Source organism: Solea senegalensis, linkage group LG1 (assembly GCF_019176455.1).
Source record: "Solea senegalensis isolate Sse05_10M linkage group LG1, IFAPA_SoseM_1, whole genome shotgun sequence".
NCBI lineage: Eukaryota > Metazoa > Chordata > Actinopteri > Pleuronectiformes > Soleidae > Solea > Solea senegalensis.
This window is the reverse complement of record NC_058021.1, coordinates 8,452,862-8,475,762: the sequence shown is the minus strand read 5'-3', so window position 1 is coordinate 8,475,762 and position 22,901 is coordinate 8,452,862. Positions and strand designations below refer to the sequence as shown.

Here is a 22,901-nt window from a genome sequence, read left to right as displayed (position 1 = left end):
GGACACTCACGAGAGACACCATCGCAGTCAAATTTCCACGTCTTAAAAGGCAACGATACGCCTCTAAAATCGCATGGAAGCGGTGTGGGTTGTTTCCTATGACGACATTCGTGTTAGGAGTTGCTTGACTCGTTTTTAGGTGTTAATTTGGTGACTTTGACACAGTTACCAGGACATGAGCTCCAGCAGCCCGAGTACACAGCTGGCAGACGGACTGACTGCGCCTCCTGTGCGGAGCTGAGAGGTGCAGATGCAGTCAGACCTCTCGGAAGGAGCCCTGAACTGAACTATGGATCAAACAAAAAGGTAAGTCTGCCTTATTACTATAGCGTATATATTGTTTGTTTATTTAGTTCCGTTTGTATGTAAATTAATTCTCTCGTCGTTGCCTGCTGGCAGAGGAATGGCTTCCCCCTCCTTTCCCACATCTTTTGTTATTATTTATGCTGGAAGCCGCGTTGTTAGCATCTTTCTGTGACGTTGTAGAACGATGTTGTTGATATTTTGCAGCTTTCGTGGGAATTCATTTGTTTATTTACCAATATGTATTTCCCTTCAACTGAATGGAAATAAGACATATGCAAATGTTAGATTCAGCTGCAGGTTTTTATATTTTTAAATGTATGGGGAGAGTGAGGGGGGAGATCACAGAGGTGAGTGAGGAGCAGCTGCAGAGTCAGCTGCTGGACTCAGCTGTAAATAATCAACCAAACCGTGTGAGGATCGATCGATTCTCCTGAACCTTGATGCAAAAACACTCTTGTAATCAGGTTATATATGATCCAGCACCGTGCACACTGCTGCGGGTGACGGTGGAGATGTGAGTTTAATCCTACACAGAAAAACAAACCTCCTCCTATTAACGATGAAAATGCTCCGGCGCTTTGGCACAGTGGCATCCTCCCCCTCGTCCCCCTCCTCCTCCTCGTCCCCACACTCTGAAAGGCCTCATTGTGGCGCTGCAGCTGGCACCGCCGTACGCACGTCCTGGCTGGTGGTGGTTCCCCCACACCGCCGTGTGCGTGACTCCCAACCCGGTCAGAGACCATTTACTATAAATCTGATTTGTCCTTTTCAAAAATTCACATCGCTGGAATTGAGGGTTCCATCTAAGGGTGCGGCACTTCATCACTAATTTATAATGAAAAATAGTAGTGCACATGCAGGAGATTGCTTTCAAGTAAGAGGTTTGTCCCGTTGGTTTAGATGATTAGAGGACGGCCTCTCCACAGATGCTGCTCAGATGATTTCCCCAGAGACAAAACCTCCATCACCATGAAAAATCAGGTGTCTCTGCTCTTTGCTCACTTAACGAGTTTGAGTATGTTCACATTTGACTTTTTGGGGCATGTGTGGACAGAGAAATCTGATTGTGATTCCCTATTTTCCCATCAAACTTTCAGTCACTTTAGTTGGTAAACTTTCACAGTCAAAATGTTTTATGATGACTGGGGATCACACGTTTAACGACTGAGCCTGATGATGATGATCACAGACTACATGATTTGTCAAACCAACTGAACACATCAAACTTTTGCTCAAAGTCTCACAAGAGCGAGATACTTGTGTTATCAATCATTACACGGTTGTTTTGATATTCCCGTTACCTTCTGTCTTCATAGTCTGACGCCATTCCCTGTGTCCAACCTACTGTTTTTTTATTTGCTGTTGGAAACGTGTGTAGGAGCCAGAGCTAAGTTAGTTTTAGTTCAGGGTTAGACGGGTGGTTGATACAAGATGTGACACTTGTTACAATGGAATTTATTAACAGTTGAAGTAGTTAACTGTTGGCCTTAAGCCTTTGATTAAATTAAATATTCTCACAAGTAAGGAACGTGGCTTTGTGGCCTTTCTGATGTTATTTTGTTCTTTGAATAAAAGCTACCATGGACACTTTGATATCTTTGATGGCTATGATAGATAAAGGAATTGGAAGATATGTACTGAAAAATATCTAGCAGTTGGGTTGACGTGTCCATTTTAGAAGCTGTATTTTATGTTTTGGTGTAACAAGGTTTTTTTGACCGTCAGGTCACTACGTGGCATTAGGTTGCGTTGTTTTACTGTTGGAATCTATAGATTGTCATTCACAAACTGAACATCAAGGGAATATTTCTATGTGTGTAAGTGGAAATAAATGTGCAAACCCTTCACACAACTCTCTCTCGCCTTCGTGATTGATGAATTCCGTCAGTACCTATGAGTCAAGCCAATTTTTTTTACAGATAACATTTTGACATTCACACCCATGACGTCTTGTTCATCCAATTTTCATCTGAGCATGACCGCCCTTTAAAACAGCACATGTGCAATCACATTGATGCCTTTATCATCATCAACAACAACCTAAATAATGTTATATTTGTGAGTCCACTTGGTCATGAAGTGGGATATTAGTCTTAGTAAAGGAAGCTACTGCAGCTTAGTGGGTGAGGTCCAGTGGACAGCACTCCCCTCCATTGTTGTTTGTTATGTTACATGTTACACCCTGAGCCCTTGCACTCCAGGATCTGACCACTCACTCACTGCCACTCTCCTCAGGTTTGCCTGTCCTGCTCGGGGGTGAGGAGGAGGAGGAGGAGGAGCAGAGCAGCTGAAGAGGAGGAGATGGGCTGCACCTCAGCAAAGCAGGTGTCTGCCGTGCCAAATGGTGAAGAGAGCCAGAATAAAGCCTACAGCAATGGGGACCTCCTCTCCGGTCAGTCTGCCAACTGCACACACACATCCAGGTTAATGTGTTCCTGACAGTTTTCATTTCCTACAGATACATTATTATGATTAATTATTACGTAATAATTGAGGTCAAAGTATTAGAGCTAAATAAGCAACGACCGCCATTTTGTTTTGGGCTGCATCTAATTAATGAAATCTGATTTTGGTCATGTTTGGTTTGTTCATTACAGTTTCCCAGATTCTTTCATTGTTTTCCTGAAAAGGAATGATTCTCAATTTATGAAGTTAAAGCACAAAAAGATCAACAAATCCTCACAACTCCCAACTGTAGTGTTTTTCATTTAGATGAAGATCTGTGTCTCTGTGACGACTGACACTGTTTTTATTTTATGTGTGTAATAAATAAATACAATAACTAAATGAAACATAAGTTACTCTTTTTAAAGCGTACTGTGCTTTGCTGCTTATTTTTATAGGTAGTAATAAACCTCAAATCAGTGGTGCATGATACACACACATATACATATATACATATATATATATACATACACACATATATATGTAAGTGTGTTAGTCTAATTGAAACATAATAAATAAATTCAGCGTTCAGATTATTCAACTTTTATTTTGCTCTTATTTTACAGCGTCTTTGTTTTTAAATACAATTTAAAAAAACAACAACTTGAAATAGCACAATTTAGCTATATTTTAGATTTAAAAACAAATAGTTGATTAAAGGAGTTTATTTAAATTTTTAAAATTAAAATACAGCTGCCTAATATGATTAGGACTGCCTAATATGATTAGGACAATCAACAGGTCATTAGAAAAAGCATCACTTGCAGCAGGTTGGTTGATTATAGCACCACAAAAAAGGGGCAAAATGTAAGTTTTTTTGGGCTTTAATGTGTGATGATTTTTTTTTTTAAAACCAAGCTCAAGTCAGTATCATCTGTCAGAAGAGCCCATCACAGTGGCTCATATTCCCTATCATATCCATATTTTAATTTCCTTTCTAAATGTGGGATTGATGTGGAGGAGGCAGCTCGGCATGAACCAAACTCACAACTCATGTCTTTGGTGTTTGCCGGCTTTTGTTTTGAGGGGCTTTAGTATCTGACGTGAGAATCCAAGCACATAATTACTCAACCGAGTACTGAGCGGTAAGAACTATAGAGGACTGTCCTGATCAGAGCATGTGTTAATAAGAGATGTGCTCCTCTCTGTCACAGATGAGTACAAGATGAAAGGAGTGGAGAAAGTCAAGTACATCAGCGGAGAAGAGGGAGGACTGGACGGCCAGGACAGCACAGTGTGTGATTCTGTTGTTTTGTTTTTTTGTGTAACCATGTTAACCAGACATTTACTGTCTTTGATAATGGCTTCTGTTCATCTGCCTGTTCATGAAATGATATTAACTGATTTGATTTCTCACGATTCAACTGAAAATATCAATTTTCTTTTCTTGCTTACACCAAAATTGAATGATACTATGATTACTTAGCGTTCACTGTAAGAAACTAAAATAAAAATGCTTGGCCAAAATGAATGAGCTTCAAAAAACAGGAAACGGCACAAATGGATTGCAGATGACACTTATAAATAGAACTTCCGATACTTTCTCAAGTAAATTGGCAGCAGCATCAAAAACATTTTAGACGTGTGTGTCTCGGGTTTTTTGTTCAGCTGTTTAATGGAAATTATCAGGACAAAAACTCAATCAGACATTTTTCAATATGTGCCTCTTATTTATTATCTGTGTGGTGTCCTGCAGGAGAAAAGTGCTCTCCTTGGTAAAGGCCAACATCTGGACGAAAGAGGGTCAGATGGAAATGAAAAGATCCTGTAAGTATCACAGACTTGCTTACATTTACACGTTTTAGTGTGTGTGTTGTACAGTTAAGTGTCACGGCGACCCCTTTAACCAGCTTATGTCACGATTGTTTGCAGGAGCATCCACTCCTCAGAGAGTCAGCAAGAATTCTTCAGGATGTTGGATGAGAAAATTGAAAAGGTGAGGAACAACGAGAGCCTAGTAAGAGCGACAAATTTCCTCAACTTCAGGAAATATCTCCAGCAAGTGGGGACATAACAGATGATGTGATGACACCACAAAAGAGCCACAGTCTGTCGTGTCCTGTGCTGTTGGTGAAAACATGTTTTTGGGACAGTGCTGCAGTGAGCGTGGTGCAGTTAACTAGAGCTGCAACTAACGATTATTTTCATTATCGATTATTCTGTCGTTTATTTTCTCGATTAATCGTTTGGTCCATAAAATATAAGAAAACCTTAAAAAATGTAGATCGGTGTTTGTCAAACCTGGAAATGATGAGGTTCTCAAATGTCTTGTTTTGTCCACAAACCAAAAATTATTCGCTTATAATGATTTCTTTGTTTTACGTGGAGCAATTAAGGAGCTTAAACAATCGGAAATCTTGTTTTAATCATGAAAAAAGCTTTGAACCGATTAATCGATTATCAAAATAGATGTCGATTAATTTAGAAATCGATTAATAATCGATTAATTGTTTCAGCTCTACAGTTCACATATGACCAGCTCTGCTGTATTAAAGATAGCCCAGAACAAAGTGGCCTCCATAACTTTAAGATGGAAGAAATGAGGAACAGCCAGGACTTTTCCTAGAGCTGGTCAAACTGATGCATCTAAACCTCAAGAAATTGTTATTTACTAAGATCCAACACAAGGATTTGTGTATTGTTTGTCCAAGGTAGTAGCTGTCACCTCATTTTATTTTTGCCAGTGTAAATATTAAACGGCAAACAAATCATACACAGCCTAAATAATATGCTATATGATACATGTATTTGGGAAGTGTCAGTTCATCAGGTCTAATCATTCCCTTCCTCTGCACCTGTCTTAAGATTAAAATGTGCTCTCAATATTGATATACTGCCATGCTGATTCTGTGTAGAAAGTGCATAAGAATGAAGACAAACATTAACTCTTCTCTGGTATGCATCAAGGGCCGGGACTACTGTTCAGAGGAGGAGGATATGACATAGCACTGTGGTCGCCTGTCCATCAGTCCCAGTATGAGTGGACCTGTGTTGGAGTTGGACTCTACCATGTGAAACCATGTCGAGGGGGAATCTGTCTTGTTTTCACTGTCCCTTGTATGTACATGCCTGAGAAGAACAGAGTAATGACTTGAATCAAGCACCTTTTTACCATCCTACTCACAACCTGCTTGTCCGATTAACCCAGAGGAGAGACTGAAAGACTGAAATGATAACCAAAACATGGTTCAGTATTTGTAAGTTTGCAAAGCTCTTCAATATTGAAGTTTACTTCCTCACCGAAGCCACTGATATCGCAGGATCTGAAGGAACTTGTGTTTTCTTTCCCTGCGTGGATATCTACCTTGAAAGGTCCATATACATGGGTGCAATAGACACTTGAAAACACACTACAGCAGTAAAAAAAAGAAAAAGAAGAAAACAGACCAGTGCTGTTGTGGACACTTAAGTCAAAGTAAAAAAAAGTGTCTCCATCCACATTATTTTGAGTATTTCATCCTCGAATGCCTCGCTGAAACTGTCAACAGGTTGGAAACTTACTGCATTCCAGACACAGTATGTACCTCTTTTCTACAGCACCAGTGCAGCGTGTTTGTCTGTGTCTGTCCATGTCCGTTACCGCGTTGAGTGTTTATGTTGAATTTCAAGGCTCAGGGCTGAAAGTGTTGTTATCGTTGTCCCATGTAGTCGAGTCTGTCCGTCCCCTCATCGCGACACTGTTGCACCATTAAAAAGACACACGTGCACTCACACAGCAGGGTCACTTCCTCCGTATTAACCCTACAGGGCAGACACTGCGACATCACATCATTAGTCTGATTATGTATTTTTGCTCACCAGTGTTAAGTTGTAAAGTTTCTATGTTGGATTTTTGTTTTTTAGAAAAATTAAAAGTGTTTCAGTAACATATCCACACAAGTGATAATGTTGTCTTGTTCTTAAAGGACGTGCAGCCGGTACAGAGTAACTGTGAGTAGTTGAGCAACACTACCGAGTTAATAACAATACAGAAATAGCCAAATTACAGCTGCAGTGTGTAACCTTTGGTGATTTGTATGTAAGTAAGGTCTTTGCCTTCAATATAAAATATAAAAGGCCTATTGTAAGGCTGTGAAACCCAAGAGTTTTCTATTGTCAAGTGATTATACACATACAGTATATTCAGTACTGTATGTACTGCCAATAAACCCTCCTAAATGTAACACACTGAACCTTTCATGCGTTCCTCTCTGAAACTAAATTACATTCTCCCAGTCAGCTTTATTTGTCACTCACCTCACCATCCTGTTTTTCTATTATCAACAATTATCACATCTGACAAAAACGAGGGACTTCTGTTTCTGTATGAAATAATTCCAAGCACACATTTATTCCGTGCGAACAGAGCGTGTTATGGTAGTCACATCTCAACAAAAACACTTGAGGGCTTAAGATTATCTGGCATTTATGTTGATCATCATCATCATCATCGACATCAGATCAACGTCTGTATCAGCCTCAGAAGAGCTGGACTCTCATCTGAACCACTCTCATTTGGTGAGTCATGTCACACGACACACAATTTAACTGAAAGTTGAAGTGATAAAGTTCACCATCCTCTTTACTGAAGCAAGTTGAAGCCTGTGAATCACAGTCTGTTCCTGACAGACCGACTGATCAGCTGGTTTTCAACGTCATCCTTTCTGCTCTTCTATGCTTCATCAACTCCCTCCAGGTACTCAGCGCTGCTGTCGTCTCTTCCGGTGCTGCCGCCGCCCCACATCCTGGAAGGGGCCCACAGGGGGGTCGGGTGTCACCAACCCATCGGTCATCCTCTGGTAGACAAGGGTGGAGTCAGATCCCACCGCACACAGCAGCGCCGGAAACCCTCTGTCCAGCATGTGTCGTATGCTGCACGACAGACAGAGGATTATGAAATAACAGGAGATTTAACAGTCAGGTAAAAACTTCTCCAGGTGAGTGTCGCGCTTATCACCTTCTGTGGCTCAGTGATTTATGAACAGGCAGTGCAAGGACAGTCTGCGTGTGTGCTCCTTCCTTCTCCTTTCCCTCCAACAACACCAACTGCAGTTCAGGACTCTTGACACAAGACACCTCCTTCCACCGACGCACTGCAGAGAAAATGAGTTAGTGTGTGAGAGTAGTGACGTTATCTGGTCTCAGTCAGAGAGAAAGCAAAGGGACTGTGATGTCAGCTGCATTTCTTCTGTATCACCTGCATTGATTTTGTTGAGTAAACTGCAAGGAGAAAATGAGAGAGCTCACTTTAATTGTATAAAACTGAACAGGAATAAAGCTACATTTAAAGCTGCTGTGAGAGAAATCCTTCAGGTAAAACATGTGTTACATGGCTCTAAATTCCCACACCCATCACTGACCTAATTTACTTAATACCTAATACTACAATTACACACACACTATGCATGTAGGAACTGGAAGGTGATGTCTGCTGCATTTACAATTAAATGAAATTAATTAAAAATGTGTTTAAGTTTATTTATTTCTAAAGCACATTTTTAAAAACAAATTCAGTCGTTTGAAGTGCTTCCTAAACATTATATAAATACAAATGTACACAACAATTACATTAAACATAAGTAAGCAATAAGATACAAATTAAAGAGAGTTTAAAAAGTGACTCTAAAGGTATATTTGCTCAAACAGAGCTTACATTTGAAAACCAGCAAGACGAAAATAGTTTTCAGAAATTTAGAGAATGAATGTTTACATTCCTCCATATGTATTACTACTAATTCTTTGACACAAGATTTAGGCCAACATTTATAAAATTCTGCCAAAAATAAATGGATCAGTCCAACTGAATAAATAATTAATAGTTAGTTTGAACCATAGAGGCACCAAAACCAGAAAAGACCAGATTCCATTATACACCTGCTGTTTACACTGTCATTAAAAACGGATCTACGTGCACGTGTGATCCAAAAACCAGATCTGGTCTACATGAGTGTGCATGTGTGAACATGTCTCACCTTCAGTTAGATCCATGTAGGCCAGAAACGCTGCATGCAGCTGTGCGCTGTCCCCAACATCCAGACTCTTCATTTCCAGATACTAACACACAAACAAACTCAGGTTAGTGATTTATTTTTGAATCAGTGAACCAGTGAACGCAGCACGGAGTTAGAACCCGTCACTCACCGCTGGATGCAGCAGGATCCAGTTAGCTGACGTCTCAGCACCGTGTGACGTCAGAGACATTTTAACCAACAAACTCTGTCGAAGAAAAACAACAACGACGCGTTGACACTGTCAGATGTCGACTTACACTAATACTATAGTTCTACATGCTGCTCGAGATACGGGAGTTGTGTTTTCAGTTGTTCCTGGTGCGTCACAGTGAAAGTACTCCGGGTGGAAAGCTGTATTGTTGAGTTCCGCGCATAGTGGAATCAAACACACATTTGCGCAGCATTCATAGTGAGGACACTGCTATAAACATTCCCTGGCCCCTTACCTTAACCTTAACCATCACAATACGTACCTTACCCTATCAAGACTAGAAAAGTGCTATACAAATACATATCATTTACCCTTACTTAAACCCAATTCTAACCCTTTTTTGTTTATTTATTGTTATTTCACCTTTATTTAACAATGTAAAATACCCCATATTGAGATCTTATTTACAAGGTCAACCTGGCCAAGAGGTCAATAGCACACAAATACAAAAAACAGAATACAAACAGTTAATTAAAATTAATTAAAATCCTCACTTTCCCAAAATGTCTTCACTCCCTTAGGTTTACACAAGATACAAGAACACACACAGAGAGAGAGAGAGAGAGAGAGAGAGAGAGAGACAGAGAGAGAGACAGAGAGACGTGTCCATCCTGTCATGGGTTATCCATTCATTTGGACGGTCCAAACAAAGTGTTATCCCTAACCATAACTATTTAATACCTTAACTATTACAAAATCTTAATCCTAACCAGTTCCTTGAAATCAGGTTCTGACATATTATGACCAAGTTTTGGTCCCCATGTGGACTACTGGTCCTAAACAAGGTCAGTGTTTGTGCCAGGAAAGTTCACACACATACACATGCACACACAGAACCCAAGAGTCAGAATACACACACACACACACACACATACACACACACACACACTCCTCTCTCTCTATCTCTCTCTCTCTCTCTCTCACCCTCTCTCTGTTATCGTGTGTGTGCGTGCGCGCGCGCGTGTGTGTGTGTGTGTGCGTGCGTGTGTGAGTCTCTCGCTCAGCCTGAGGCCACAGACTCAAAGAGGTGTTTTGAATCAGTGGCATTCACATTATTTATTATGTTCTGCGTGTCCACTGACGCAGACGAGCTGTCAGCTGACCAGCTCACACCTGCAGTCCCTGAGAGTCGTTCCTGCTGAAGGCCACAACTCGCATGCAACATACTTCTTAGGACGCATTGACAGACTGGACCATCCAAAGGACAGAATAGCCATCTGGTAAAGGTGCATTTATTATTTCTCTGTATCTGCTAATTTCCAAAAAAAGATATTCAGGTCAGACCTTTGTCAATATGTGTTCTCATTTTAGTTTCAGCATTTGTTCACAATCGTTGGTTGAGACCAGTGTGTTTGTTACTGTGTTTTATTTTTTTTTGCTGTCATGCACAAAGAGTTGTTGGAGGAAACAACAAACTTGAAAGGGAATAACTTAAGATGATCATTTGATGTAGGGCTGTAACAATCAATTATTTTCATTGTCAACTAATCTGGCCATAATATTTTTGATTACTCGGTGACTTGATTGGTTCTTAAAATGTCAGAAAATGGTAAAAAAAATGGAATATTCACATTGTACTGTAAAAAATATTGTAATTATATATATATATATATATATATATATATATATATATATATATATATATATATATATATATACACATATATATGTATATATATGTATGTATATATGTATGTATATATATGTATGTATATATTTATATATGTATGTATATATGTATATATGTATGTATGTGTATATATGTATGTATATATTTTATGAATCAGTGCAATAAATGTACCACATAAATACATTATCAATATGATAAATAAGAAGGGTTAAATTCTATACAGAATGTGCTGATATGGTAGTGAGCAAAATATTGTGATGTGTAGTAATTATATTATTTGTTATGTATGAAAGCTGAAATCGGGGGAACTGAAACCGACCATTCATGTGTGAACACAGTTGTCAGTAAGGGAAGTAATATTATGGAAAGAGAATCTTATTTCTATCGTGATCACCAAGTGATAGCAATAGAAATAGAAAATTTGTCAGGGGAAGTTGAATTTGGGATCACAATATGGGAATTATCCACTATCCAATATTGATCCACAGACAGGTGGTCGGAAATACAATGTTAATACTACAATATTAACACACTAATACATAGTTAATATGAAGATGAAAAACAAATAAGACGGCATGGTGATTAATGTGTATTTTATTAATGTTAACTTTATAAATAATCACATGAGCAGACTGTTTGTGGAGACATTTATCAGCCACATGTGATGTGTGATGTCTTCCTCGCTGCAGGCGTCCACGTGTGCGTGTGCAACAGGGACCATTATTGGACATTTGCCAGTGTCCCTCGATCAAGAGCACACACTGCAGGAGGATGAGGAGGCACTGAGTAGGCACTCATTCACTCTGTAACTGAGATATTCTGAACATCAGGGCAGTCCTTATTTGGTCTTTTTCGTTGTCACAGTCCTGACACATGTCTCACTCCTGTGTGAAAGGCCTCCATCTCTCATTTCTACGTCTCCTCCGTGTCTTTGACTTAGTCGCTGAATGAAGAATGCACATATTTATGTAGCATGCAAACTAAAGATTAAAAAGGTAGAGTGTGTAAAAGTGTGCAATATTTATTTAAGTCAGATGTTGCAGCTGAAAATCTCTATAAAGTAAGTAGTACTAGAGGGCAAGATCAGAATAATTTCACTAATGCTGCTCGTGCATGCGTATATTTTAACAGCACACTTTATTTAATGATTTATTCCTGTATAATAAAAGAAACTGCTTTATGTCAGGAGGACTTTTGAAACAGAAATACACAAGTTAAACATGAATGCAGGATCTGAGTTCTTCTTACAAAACTGCTGGAGACAACAAACTTATAACACATAATATGACATATTTAACTGCAGTGGAGTGAATGTATGAAGTCCCATCATTAATAAAAAAAATTATTAAACCAAACATTTTCCAGTGGAAGTGTTTTGTTGTTTAAGTTTTATTATTCTGGAGTCACCTTTGTTATTGTATATATTTGTTATATTTGTTATGTAGTTCTTTAGTCATTTAGAAAAATGGCAGTGAAACATGACGGTTAAGTGTGGATGACACTGAACTGTGTGTTCACGTGCTCTTACAGTCCTCAGAATAATAAATAATATACTATACAAAGACAAGATACAGTTGGAGCAGGACCATAGCGACTGACACATGTGATGAGGGGTGTCGCTTAACTTCAGTCGATCATTTATAGTATTTATATAGTATATAATATAATACTATATAGTTTATAGTATTCTCTGAGTGATAATGAGGAAATGTATTTGCTTGTGTTGTCCACAGAGCACTGAACTCCTCTCAGCTGCAGGCCATGGATATAAAGACTTGTACTCAGAGTGCATGGCTGCTTCCTCAGCCACTACAACATCTGGAAACTGGTACACACACAACACTGTGCTGGGGTCTGTGCTGAATGTTAATGTTTATGTGTGGACAGTTTAAGCTCATTGATGATGATTGTAGCTGCTATGTGTCGCCCTCTAGGTGGTACAGCAGAAACTGCAGCAGGTGCGTGTGCTGGAGGAGGACGTGTGGTCTGAGCACAGGTTTTGCAGCAGGCTGGTTTCCTTTATGGACGACGACGTGGGACTCGACTGGGACCTGAGGTGAGTGACTTTGTGAAAACTTACAAAAAAACTATTGTCATTTTCTGGTTTGCTGCATGAATTTGGTGTGAAAATTAGGTAATGACACGTAAATAATTGAACTTTTTTATTTATTTATTAAAGCTCCATTGTGTAACTTCTGTCACCAAATGACAGTCAACAGGGAATCACATGGCATGTTTCCATCATGGTACAGTACGGATTGGAATGGTAAAGCCCTCAATCAGGCTTGCGTTTGGACTGAGAACAGTACCTTTACTTGGTTGACGGGGTCTGTGCTGTGCACGACGGCTGTGTCAGCGAGATACGTAGCATAACGTTGTACCGGTGCGATGACAGCGACCGTCAAACACGACACAAAAACAGAGGACATTCAGCGGCTTGTTTGCTTTCTGCTTGATTTGTGGCTGTTTGTCTCAACACGACGTCAAACCTAGTATGAGAACAGACGGCGGACGTTGAAGAGACACCAGTCGTAAGGGAGTGACACTTTTCTGTCACCCAACCAGCTGACTGTAGTGAGTCTAGCTCCACCCATACTAAAAATGGAATTGGGGCTGGTTATGTTGATTTAAATTCATTCCGTGCCGTACCAAACTGTTCCACTCGGTGGAAACACGCCAAAAGACACTTTCTGCTGGAAGTAAAAGCAGACATGAACCGAGCTTCTGCAGTGAGTGACAAAGATGACGCAGTCAGGAAGACCTGTCTTCTCCTGCTGCAGTTTCACCACACACACACACACACAGAGGCTGAGTCTGTCTGCACGAGTCAGAACTATGATGATTAGGAGAAACGTTTTCTTTTGGTGCTTCTTGAGTGTTTTAAGCCGACAGGTGACATCAGACTTTCCTCACTCCTCAGGTGCAAAGTCTGCAGAGCTTCTGGTCCGTATACCAACCCTTTGCTGCCGCCTTGTTTCAGAAGCATAGCTGTTACTTCTCTGTCCTCCCTACGAAAGTCATGATGTAAAATACATCACCTCTGTGTAAACACTGCTATTCCAAGAAACACAGACCTAATGTGGACACTTTGTTTATGTAAAAGTTAAGCACTATAGCTTTAATTAAACACACTCATTAAATATTCACTTTGGTGGTGGAAAAACGAAACAAACCCAGACACTAATGACTTCAACAAATGAACCTGTTATTCTATCAATGAAACAAGTTTGAAGGAGTGGTCCAGAGCTACTTAGACTGATTAAAAACACTCCTACATCTTGATTTTGTTCTTCATAAGAAGCATCCACTGATGCAAAAAAAAAGTGTGTTATTAGAAAACCAGCCACTGTAAGTTATTGAAAAAACTCTTACTGTTAACATATCTTTAAATTGATGTTTTTATTCAAAACACCCAACTCTCTGTCCTGTCTGTCTGAAGTTATGTGGGTCATAAGTGGCTGCAGATGAAAGTCCTTGGTGAAGGGACTCTTGTGCACCCAGGATATTCCTACTGGACTTTGGGTTAATTCCTGTCTCTGCACGAGGCCACAAAGCTTCTGCAGGCAGAACCTAGACACAAAATACTACCTACAATGTTCAATGAGCATCCAAAGTGAGTCTCCTCCACTGTTCATATGTTTAAATATTAACATGTCAGTACCAGTGAGAGCCTCCTGAATCCTGTCTAAAGTGAAGTGAAACTGATTGTTCGACATTTTCAAAACCGTCAACTTCCTTTTGTCCTCAGAGACGCGTACATGCAGCATTATGAGCAGAGGGAACTGAGAGCATTTTCAGCTGAGCCTCTGGTGCTCTTCCCCACGGCTACGTCAGCAACAGGGAGACGTCCACCATCTGGAACGATGAGGCAGTGGAAACAGACTGGGACAGAGACGGGGCCAAACACCAACGTGGGCAGGAAACTGAGGGACCAGGGTTTCACCATGTGGCTCCTCAATCCGCTTGTGGCGGGCGTGTCTTCCCTCTCTGCCACTGGAGACAGAAATGAACTCTGAGGAAGACTCAACATATACTGTACCTTCACACATACATACACACACCGACAACCTCAGATTAGCTGTTGGTTCCCTTTATTTTTTACTTTGATAAAGGGTCGGGTTCCAGACAAAGTAAATCAGAAACTCAAAGAGTGCATTTTTGTCGGCATAGACAATATCATTTTCTTCAACAGTAATAACAAAACATAAATATAGAATACATAGTGAATGTCTTTTTGATTCAAGTGTTTGTTGTTTTCTGCCCATAAATATTTTTAAAACCATAATTCAAACTATAAATCACAATCAGCCAGGTGTAAAACCCAATCTTTAACAAATATTTGTATCTGATTTGAACATTTTAACTTGATAATCTTTTTTGCCCGTACTGGAAAAACTCATTTTCTATATTTTTAAACACACATTGCTGCCACAAGATTGACTGAAAAGTTTCACATTTTCGCATATTCACATATTTGTTTTTTTTTTTACAAAACATGGCTTTAAATTATATAACTTTATATATTATATATATATTTAGTACTGCCTGAATTGACCATATGTAGGTAATAATGCCAATACACTAAATACAATATATCCTAATATAAATGGCATTGAATGAGAAGGAGAAACACAAGTAACCTTTGTTGTAACTGTGGCAGAAACATGCAACCGTTGTTTGTTTGTGTTGTGAATAAGAGCTAAGTTAAGCCCCTAAGACGCAGCATGTAATGTTGTATCCCTGGGTATGCCCACTTATTCAAGTGATAAAGAGACTATAAAGTGTGGTGTAAAATGTATTTTCAATTGTTATTATACTTTAACTCAGAAAATCAGCCGAGCCACTCAACCCACTTAAATACCCATCTTTTTTTTAAACTTAGAAAAGAAATGAACACCACGATCAACTTAAGAATCTTTATTTTTTTTTCTTTAAAAAAAAAGCACTGGTATTTTCATGTCAAGCAAAAAGAAAATGGAACCATGTAATATTAGTATTGTTCCATGTCACAAAGTGAGTTATGAAAAGAATAATTAAACCACACAAATTATACTTTTTGTAATAAATTAATCAGCATAACAAAAGAAAAAGAAAAAACATGCTTGTACTTCGGTGCTGCAGAGGATATAGTGAAACTCCAATGCTCAAAATTTAAGACACCTGAGAATATAAATATCAAAACAGCTTGTTGCAGCAATTATTTAGTTCCACAGTTCCTCCTGTTCACTTTAACTAAAGCTCTGAGAGGAGGACTTTTAAAAATTACATTAATGTAAAAATTAGGCATCAATTTAAAAACATCAGTTTCTGTACAATGTGCATATCTGAATTAGTGTGGTGACGATTTCATTGTCTTTTCTTTTCCCTCTCAACAATGTAGCACAGCAAAATATAAAATCCAAAGTGGATAATGCTCATCTATCATCAAGCCACATTCAGTGATATGAACAAAGAGATTTGGACTGAGCTCTTTCAATTGATATCTGCAGTGAGGTGACAATCTCCAAGTATTTTTCTTTAAAAAAAACAAAAATGCTTTTCAGCCTCCGCCACAGCCAGCAGTGAACCTTTACCTCCACAGCTTTAGTGACAGAGAGACTGTTGGTGCAGGATTTATCCAGTAGATTCATTTACCACCGTCCATTAACAACAGAACGTCACTGAGGCGAGCAGAAAGAACGTCTACTGCTGCACAGGTAGTAGAGATGACAAAGGTACAAAACATTTAGCTGATATAAATTCTGAAACCCAAGGCTGAATGAATGGCTTTATATTAATTTCTGAACAAGTTGGATGGAAGCTGTACAGATACCAGAGAAACAAAAATAAAGAGTGAGGTATGTTTTGTGATATTTTAGCTTTGAGAGCCAGACAATGTCTGAGAAAAGAAGACACTTCCGTCCATCTGTGAGAAAAGATGTCAGGGTCCATTTCATAGAAAACAGGTATTTGTGTGTGTGTGTGGCTACTGCCAGCAGCAACCAAAAACTGTCAACAGGTCAAAACCTCTGAGGAAATGTGTACACAACTCAAAGAGTTACAGTCATGAGTACAGCTCCAGTGGAAAAAAAAAGAGGAGAAAACAGATCAACAGTGAAATTGTAGATATGACGATGGTTCAATGTATGAATGAGGAAGACAGCTGATGTTCTCTTTGATCTTAGTGCGCAGCAAAACAAACATCAACAGATCTGCGAGCAACGACGACGCGCCTGTGTGGACAAAACTACGAAAAAGAAAAACCATTTCAAAAATTCAAATTCAACAAATTCCACAAACAAGAAATGGCCTTGTCGACTACGCACACACTAAAATGAAGAAAACAGAAATGACTACTCAGTTCTTATTAAAACACACTTTCTAAAGCACTTGGAAAAGAAGGCAGTTTTACAAACTATTGATTATTATTATTAACACATCAGCAAAGTTCCACAGTGCTTGCTTATAGAAGCACAGTAGCAAGCCATTACACTATTCAGCCAAACACACCTGTAGGAAAAAAGTGCCATATTGCATAATGAGTATCTGTAATAAGCCCAGTGCAGGGCATCTATACCTATACAATGATCCAACTGTAAACGTGGTGCAAAGTAGTTATGACATAGTTTAAGGCTTTCAGATTTTCCTGAAGAATTTGTTGTTCACTGAGATAAAGGAATATGTCCAAGACTGGGACAAACAGTGTGGAAACATTAAAAAAAAAAGAAAGAAAGCAAACAATTCAACCTTTCTAGAATCAGACCTGGACACTGCATGTGTTCAACAAAATGTTAAATACCTTGCAGTTTGTTTGATTCACTTGTTTTTGTGATTGACCTTAAAATACATGAGATAGTTGAATTGTCTTGGCTACAGGGTGATATTTCGGTGCCATATTGCTCGAATAGACAAAACAATTTCTTATATTGACATCAAAGGTGGTAGCCATTTTAGTTCATCCAACACAAATGTAACATCATTGTAAATGGCTGCCTTCAAATGTTGTGCATGCTGGTTCAATAGCGCACCTGCACGGAACGAGCCATCGTTAGAGGTCCTTAGTTACACCTGTTGCTTTGACGAGTTAGAATGTCCTTCACAACTAAAGGTCCACTGGATTAGCGGTCTTCAGTGGAACCATGATTACATCACTTTCATACCAATTTTGACATCTACAGGTACAAGGAGAATTCTTTTTGAAACTCCAGTTTAACTGGAGCTGAAACCTAAACTGTATGAATACACATGTGGCGCACACCTGATCCTGAAACGTGTTCTGCCACACCTCAACAACTCCTGATGAGCCGGGGGAACACCTTTACTTTGAAGGCAGCAGGCTGAAAATAATAGTTTTTGTTACCATCACATACACAATTTTGCCAGTTATATATATATGTAAAAAAAAACAACAACATACACACCAGCACTCACAAGTGATCTCATTCTATCAAGCATATAATGTTACCCCTAATATAAGGACTACAACTCATCAAATGTATTAATTCTGCTGCTAGAAGCATTACCTTGTTTCTACATTAAAAGCTTAAAGCTTATATACATTTGCATCAGTATTAGAGATAATACTACCGTGAGCGTTCTGTGAATAACTGCGCTAGGCTTGAGGGTGGCGTGCAAACAGTGTGACCCACTTTCTGGAAAAAAAAAAAAAGAATGATCTATTTTTAATTCAATACACAAAAAAACAAATTATTGACGATACCTCAATGATGGTTATGCAATAAAAATGAAGGAATGTGTCATCACTAAAACTCAAAGCTACAAAAGAAAGCTGAACAGCTTCTAGTCACTGCCTCACTACCTAACATCACAATATTGAGCTACCATGGTAAAACAAAATGATGGTGCACAACAATCAGGAAATTAACCACAAACAAGTTTTGGCTTTTGGTGAGTATGTACAGAAAATGTGAAAAATCCCTGCAACTTGTGAAAGTGATTCAGCTGAGAAATCTGGTCATGTTAAGGATTGTTTTTTCAAACAAGTGAAATCTGCTTTATGATTCCAATTCTTATCGAATCCTGTTCTGAGGGAAACAAAACAATGAAGGAAAAAACGGATTAGGTGTAAACTGCCATAAATGGCAAGCTGATTTTATTGTTTTCAAGTTGACAAAAGAAAGGAAATATTCTGTTGTGCCAGGATTATGACTTTACCTTAGTTTTCCACTGTGAGCTTTTAAAGCCAGACTTTAGCCAGCAGTGGTAACTCAGTGAGCCCGACAGCTGTACGGCATAAATGATTCTACAGAATTATTTTTGCATCAATGTGATGAAGTACCTCGAGGTGTCTGGCATATCAATCATTCAGTGGATAAACTAAAGGGTCGTTTCCATTTAGCCTATAGTTATATAAAAATGTTTGATCGTTTTAAACTGACAGTGTCACAATACTGCATATAAGGAGACACTGCAAACTTACACCCTTCTGTGGTAAATATGTCATAGTGCATGAACATTTCTCCCATAAATGTATTAATTTCCATGAATGTATTTAAATGTTACTTAATCACTGCAGGCTTTTAAGAAGTGTGCGCTCCACCTTTCAAAGTTACAGCTCCAGGCTACCATGTAGTAAACATTACACACAACTTCATATACATGTAACCAGGCATGTGACTGGAAGTCTATAATTTACTATCAGGAAACGATAAGAGGAATCAAAAAGCAACTTTTTTTATACAAATCCTTAAATGTTGTAAGTTTGGAACGTTCTTGATAACTAACCCTAGTTATGTTGAGCAGGTGGATAGTGGTCACGTGACTCATCTTGGTAGATTGAGATTAAGCTGCTTGTCCCTCACATCCAGCTCTTGTGTGTTCTCTTGCGTGTGTGTGCACATTTCTGAGCACAACACAGTCATTCTAAATCCTTTCTCAGTGGATGTGATTGTAGCTGGTTAAACCTGAAACCACTGCAGGCGTCCTGTGCTCCTGCTGACCCTGGTACACAGGAATTCCCAACCCAAACCATCCTAATATTGCATAGTTGGGCTGGAAGCAGAGGATGGGCCTTTGTTGCGTTTCAACATGGAGAGCTGGAAGTCAGGATGACGGCGGGCGTGCTTGATCAGGTGGTCACTACGCATGAAGCGCTTATCGCACAGTGGGCACAGGAAGCGCTTTTCTCCTGTGTGGGTGCGGGTATGGCGGGCAAGCTCGTCTGAACGGGCAAACTTCTTCTCACAGTCCGGCCAAGTGCATGGGAAGGGTCTTTCGCCTGCAGCGTGGAGACAGGAAGAGTCAGGATAAACCATCATGTGACCAAAACAATTCACAGAGATTGCACTTACAGACATGCAACCAGTTTCACTCAAAACACGCTAGTTCTGTATTAGTGCAACCCAGTATCACACTAATAGAGTAAATTACTGTGTAAACATTATTAATTAATTGCTTGTAATTGATTCAATTTTTATTTGGTCTAATGTCTAAAAACCAAGGTGATACCTTCAGACAAAATCTTCCAAATGAGAAAATGTTGGGTATCTGAGCTTGAAAAAAAATGACAGAGCAAAATGTTTTCTAAATATACTTCTATCAACTGATGAAATAATTATCCTATCATTAAAACTCTAAGATGTGCTTTTAAAGGCAGGGTACTGAGACCCTTTTTAAAACACTTATATCAGTGCAATTTAAGAAAAACGGTGCCAGGTATTGTGCTACTTAAACTAAACTGCAAAAAATTATGTTCATTACAGATTAAAAGATGAGTTGTTACACAGCCCTTAAAATGTTACAAATAAGTGAAATAATTGTGTGAGTTGTTTTCAGACCTCAAAATTATAACATCTTAAAAATATAGTTTTTGGTCCAAAAACTAAACATTGCTTTTATTATTTATTTGTTATGGGCGAGCAAAGAAACGTGAACAATATTTGTAAAATTAATTATCTAAGAAAAACCAATTCCCAATGAAGACTCCACTAATAAAAACTATTAAAATGCATAAAATAAAACTACAGTAAACTGACGGCGTTGAACACAAAGATGGGGACAAATCTACAGCCTTCATCACTGCATCGTCGTGACAAAACATATCTAGGAAATTAAATCCTCCAGATTAGTTCTCCTAATCTAGAACTAATCTCTTTCGGGCAACACGACGACGAGCAGGAGGACGATGATGATGCTCGCTGCCATTTTCAAGATCACAAAACCAGGCCACGTTGTTTGTTGCGGGACACTTTGAGTGGGCGTTCCCACCACTCTTTATTTCCTGTCCTTAATCCGTTTGCGCGTGCTCAGTCACTCATCCTGAACACACCGCGTCCACTTCTTTCTTTTTTTTAAGAAGAAAGACGAAGCAATCCAAACGCATTTTAATGCTACAGTAACTGGCGGATCAGCGACGGTCACACGAAGCGTTTACACAGCACGAAGGAGAACGTAAAACACATCAGACTAAGTGGATTTTTAGCTCAGTTAAAGTGAGATGATGGGATGTCCACAGAAAAACTACAGTAGCCAAACACGCAGCACTTGCTGCTGCCATCATCAGGGCAGCCCGTGTCCTACAGTGAACCCTCTGCCCCCGACGCTAAGGTTTCGTCTTACGTTCATTTCATATGCAAATGCAGTCGAAAGGAAGACCTTCGTCACCGGTTTTAACGTCCAGCCCAGTTCTTTTGTTAGTTTACTTCTTTGTCAGAGTCTGAGGGGGAGTTTTTCGTCTTTGTTTGGCCACGTTATTCAACCAAACCGGGAGAAAAATTCACCACCACCACGCTGCTACGAGCTAATCCCACACAGTACAAAAGAGCTTTGAGCGTGTTATCACTGACACAAGTTTATATTCACGGGTTAGCAGCCATGTTATGTTCAACAACATGTTAAGTGCTGATGTACCCAAACTGTTGTTGTCTCCATACCTGTGTGTGTCCGGATGTGAGCCTTCAGGTGCGACGATTTTCCGTAAACTCTGTCGCATCCGTCAAAAGTGCACTGGTGTCGCTTCACCGGGGACCGTGGGGGCCCCACGCCTCCTACCCCCCTCAGCTGCTGTCCAGGGATCGGGGTGGCGGAGGGGGTCATGGTTGGGGTGGTTGGGTCCGACAACGTGGTGTAACCGCTCTCCCCACCACATGATGAGTTGCTGCTCTCCGAGTAGGCCGACATGGGGCGGAACTTACCGTGCAGGTCGGTGAGGATACCGGCCACTGCCATCATGTTCGCCCCCTCCAGCCTCAGAGTCTCCCGCACTTCCCTATCCTCACTCGTCCCGTCGGGCTCCCCAGGGAGCAGGCCCGCCGTGGCCGACTGGCTGGTGGGGGTGACCGGGGTGGGTCTGTGCAGCACAGGACCGCTGGATATCGACACCAGACACTCGGCAGCGAAATAATCAGACGAAGCAGTCAACGACATCGCTATCTTCCTTTCTTTTTCTTGACCTTTAGAAAAAATAAAAAAATACGGGGAGCTAACGGTTGTCTGAACCCGACCTCGTTTTCATCAAACTCGACGAACCAACCGTTTCCAGCCGCACCTTGTAACCGCCATGCAGCGTGTCAGTAGTAGAAAATAACAAAATTAGTCAAAGAAAAGGCACGAGTGTGTAGAATTGTGTGCTAAAACAGTGCCAACACCCCCGAGCCAACACGCACGTACCTCACCGACTGACGGTTCATTGTGTCTGAACCTCCGAGAAGCCGGTCAAACCTACGCCCCCTGGTCCGGACCAACAACGCGTTCAGGTACACTCGGTGAAAACTCAACGCGGCGCTTTCGTTGCGTAAATGTCTATTAAAACAACACCAACATTCGCATATCTCATTCCAATTACCACGGTGTTGTCTCCATAGAATACGTATTATTAGATAAACTGCAATATTAGACAGCAGTGGGAATTTATCTATTGTGGATTTGTTTCAGTATGTGGGTGTGTTATTTCAAAATTGCAACGATTATTGTTTTTTATTCTACCGCAAAAATCAATGTCTGGCATAAACAATGTAATAGATCGCGTTCCCACTGCTTTCTGACGACCCAAAGTTGGGATGAAAATGGGTCACGCTGTTAAAATGTACTTTTCCGATTATTTGAACGCAGCATCAGGCAGGAGCGCGCAGTAACTGACGTCGGAGGCTCGGGCGTGGACCACGGCGGCGGCGGCGGTGCAGCGTGGTGGAAAGTAGGTGGCAAGTACGAGCAGCTTGGGTAATGATGGGGGAAGGAGGTCGGGATGAAAGGCGTGCTGGATAATTCATATTGAGCCTAGACAGTGAGGTTTGAGAGGAGAACGTGGTTGAGTGCTGGAGGGCATTTCAGTTTACATGTGAAAGAGTTCAGTCCATAAAACACAGTGGAAGTTCCCAAAATG

At 40.0% G+C, this 22,901-nt stretch overlaps 3 protein-coding genes and 1 long non-coding RNA gene across 9 annotated transcripts; 2 read left to right on the top strand and 2 right to left on the bottom strand.

Annotated features, from left to right (window-relative positions):
• Positions 1–6: 6 nt before the first annotated feature.
• zgc:55943 (uncharacterized protein LOC406337 homolog) lies at positions 7–6,833 on the top strand. Of its 2 annotated transcripts, XM_044032671.1 has the most exons (6): positions 7–306; positions 2,542–2,698; positions 3,906–3,985; positions 4,448–4,518; positions 4,624–4,687; positions 5,659–6,833. In XM_044032671.1, the coding sequence occupies exons 2-6, from the start codon at positions 2,608–2,610 to the stop codon at positions 5,695–5,697; spliced, it is 345 nt and encodes a 114-aa protein (XP_043888606.1). In that variant the 5' UTR covers positions 7–306; positions 2,542–2,607; the 3' UTR covers positions 5,698–6,833. The 2 variants fall into 2 exon arrangements, with proteins under 2 accessions (XP_043888606.1, XP_043888613.1); XM_044032678.1 differs by lacking the exon at positions 7–306 and having other exon boundaries at positions 2,671–2,729.
• Positions 6,834–7,049: 216 nt separating this feature from the next.
• tsen15 (TSEN15 tRNA splicing endonuclease subunit) lies at positions 7,050–9,060 on the bottom strand. Its single transcript, XM_044032659.1, has 4 exons — positions 8,872–9,060; positions 8,703–8,784; positions 7,688–7,823; positions 7,050–7,602 (listed from the first exon to the last, which is right to left on the bottom strand). The coding sequence occupies exons 1-4, from the start codon at positions 8,929–8,931 to the stop codon at positions 7,431–7,433; spliced, it is 450 nt and encodes a 149-aa protein (XP_043888594.1). The 5' UTR covers positions 8,932–9,060; the 3' UTR covers positions 7,050–7,430.
• Positions 9,061–9,949: 889 nt separating this feature from the next.
• LOC122775463 lies at positions 9,950–15,495 on the top strand. Of its 5 annotated transcripts, XR_006361115.1 has the most exons (6): positions 9,950–10,172; positions 11,272–11,368; positions 12,316–12,410; positions 12,517–12,638; positions 14,022–14,195; positions 14,331–15,495. It is a non-coding gene; the product is annotated as an uncharacterized LOC122775463 (long non-coding RNA). The 5 variants fall into 5 exon arrangements; XR_006361111.1 differs by lacking the exon at positions 14,022–14,195; XR_006361113.1 differs by lacking the exon at positions 14,022–14,195 and having other exon boundaries at positions 9,950–10,178.
• Positions 15,496–16,106: 611 nt separating this feature from the next.
• Positions 16,107–22,180, bottom strand: LOC122775457 (Krueppel-like factor 9). Its single transcript, XM_044035333.1, has 2 exons — positions 21,454–22,180; positions 16,107–19,799 (listed from the first exon to the last, which is right to left on the bottom strand). Exons 1-2 carry the CDS (start codon positions 21,944–21,946, stop codon positions 19,555–19,557), a joined length of 738 nt encoding a protein of 245 aa, XP_043891268.1. The 5' UTR covers positions 21,947–22,180; the 3' UTR covers positions 16,107–19,554.
• Positions 22,181–22,901: the final 721 nt, after the last annotated feature.

Excerpts from the sequence above, each read along its gene's own strand:
- zgc:55943 (XM_044032671.1), top strand. The coding sequence starts at position 2,608 with ATGGGCTGCACCTCAGCAAAGCAGGTGTCTGCCGTGCCAAATGGTGAA. Across the intron at positions 2,699-3,905 it reads CAATGGGGACCTCCTCTCCG|ATGAGTACAAGATGAAAGGA; the intron begins GTCAGTCTGCCA and ends TCTCTGTCACAG. Across the intron at positions 4,688-5,658 it reads TGGATGAGAAAATTGAAAAG|GGCCGGGACTACTGTTCAGA; the intron begins GTGAGGAACAAC and ends GTATGCATCAAG.
- tsen15 (XM_044032659.1), bottom strand. The coding sequence starts at position 8,931 with ATGTCTCTGACGTCACACGGTGCTGAGACGTCAGCTAACTGGATCCTG. Across the intron at positions 8,785-8,871 it reads GGATCCTGCTGCATCCAGCG|TATCTGGAAATGAAGAGTCT; the intron begins GTGAGTGACGGG and ends TTTGTGTGTTAG. Across the intron at positions 7,824-8,702 it reads CTACATGGATCTAACTGAAG|TGCGTCGGTGGAAGGAGGTG; the intron begins GTGAGACATGTT and ends TTTTCTCTGCAG.
- LOC122775457 (XM_044035333.1), bottom strand. The coding sequence starts at position 21,946 with ATGTCGTTGACTGCTTCGTCTGATTATTTCGCTGCCGAGTGTCTGGTG. Across the intron at positions 19,800-21,453 it reads TCACATCCGGACACACACAG|GCGAAAGACCCTTCCCATGC; the intron begins GTATGGAGACAA and ends TCCACGCTGCAG.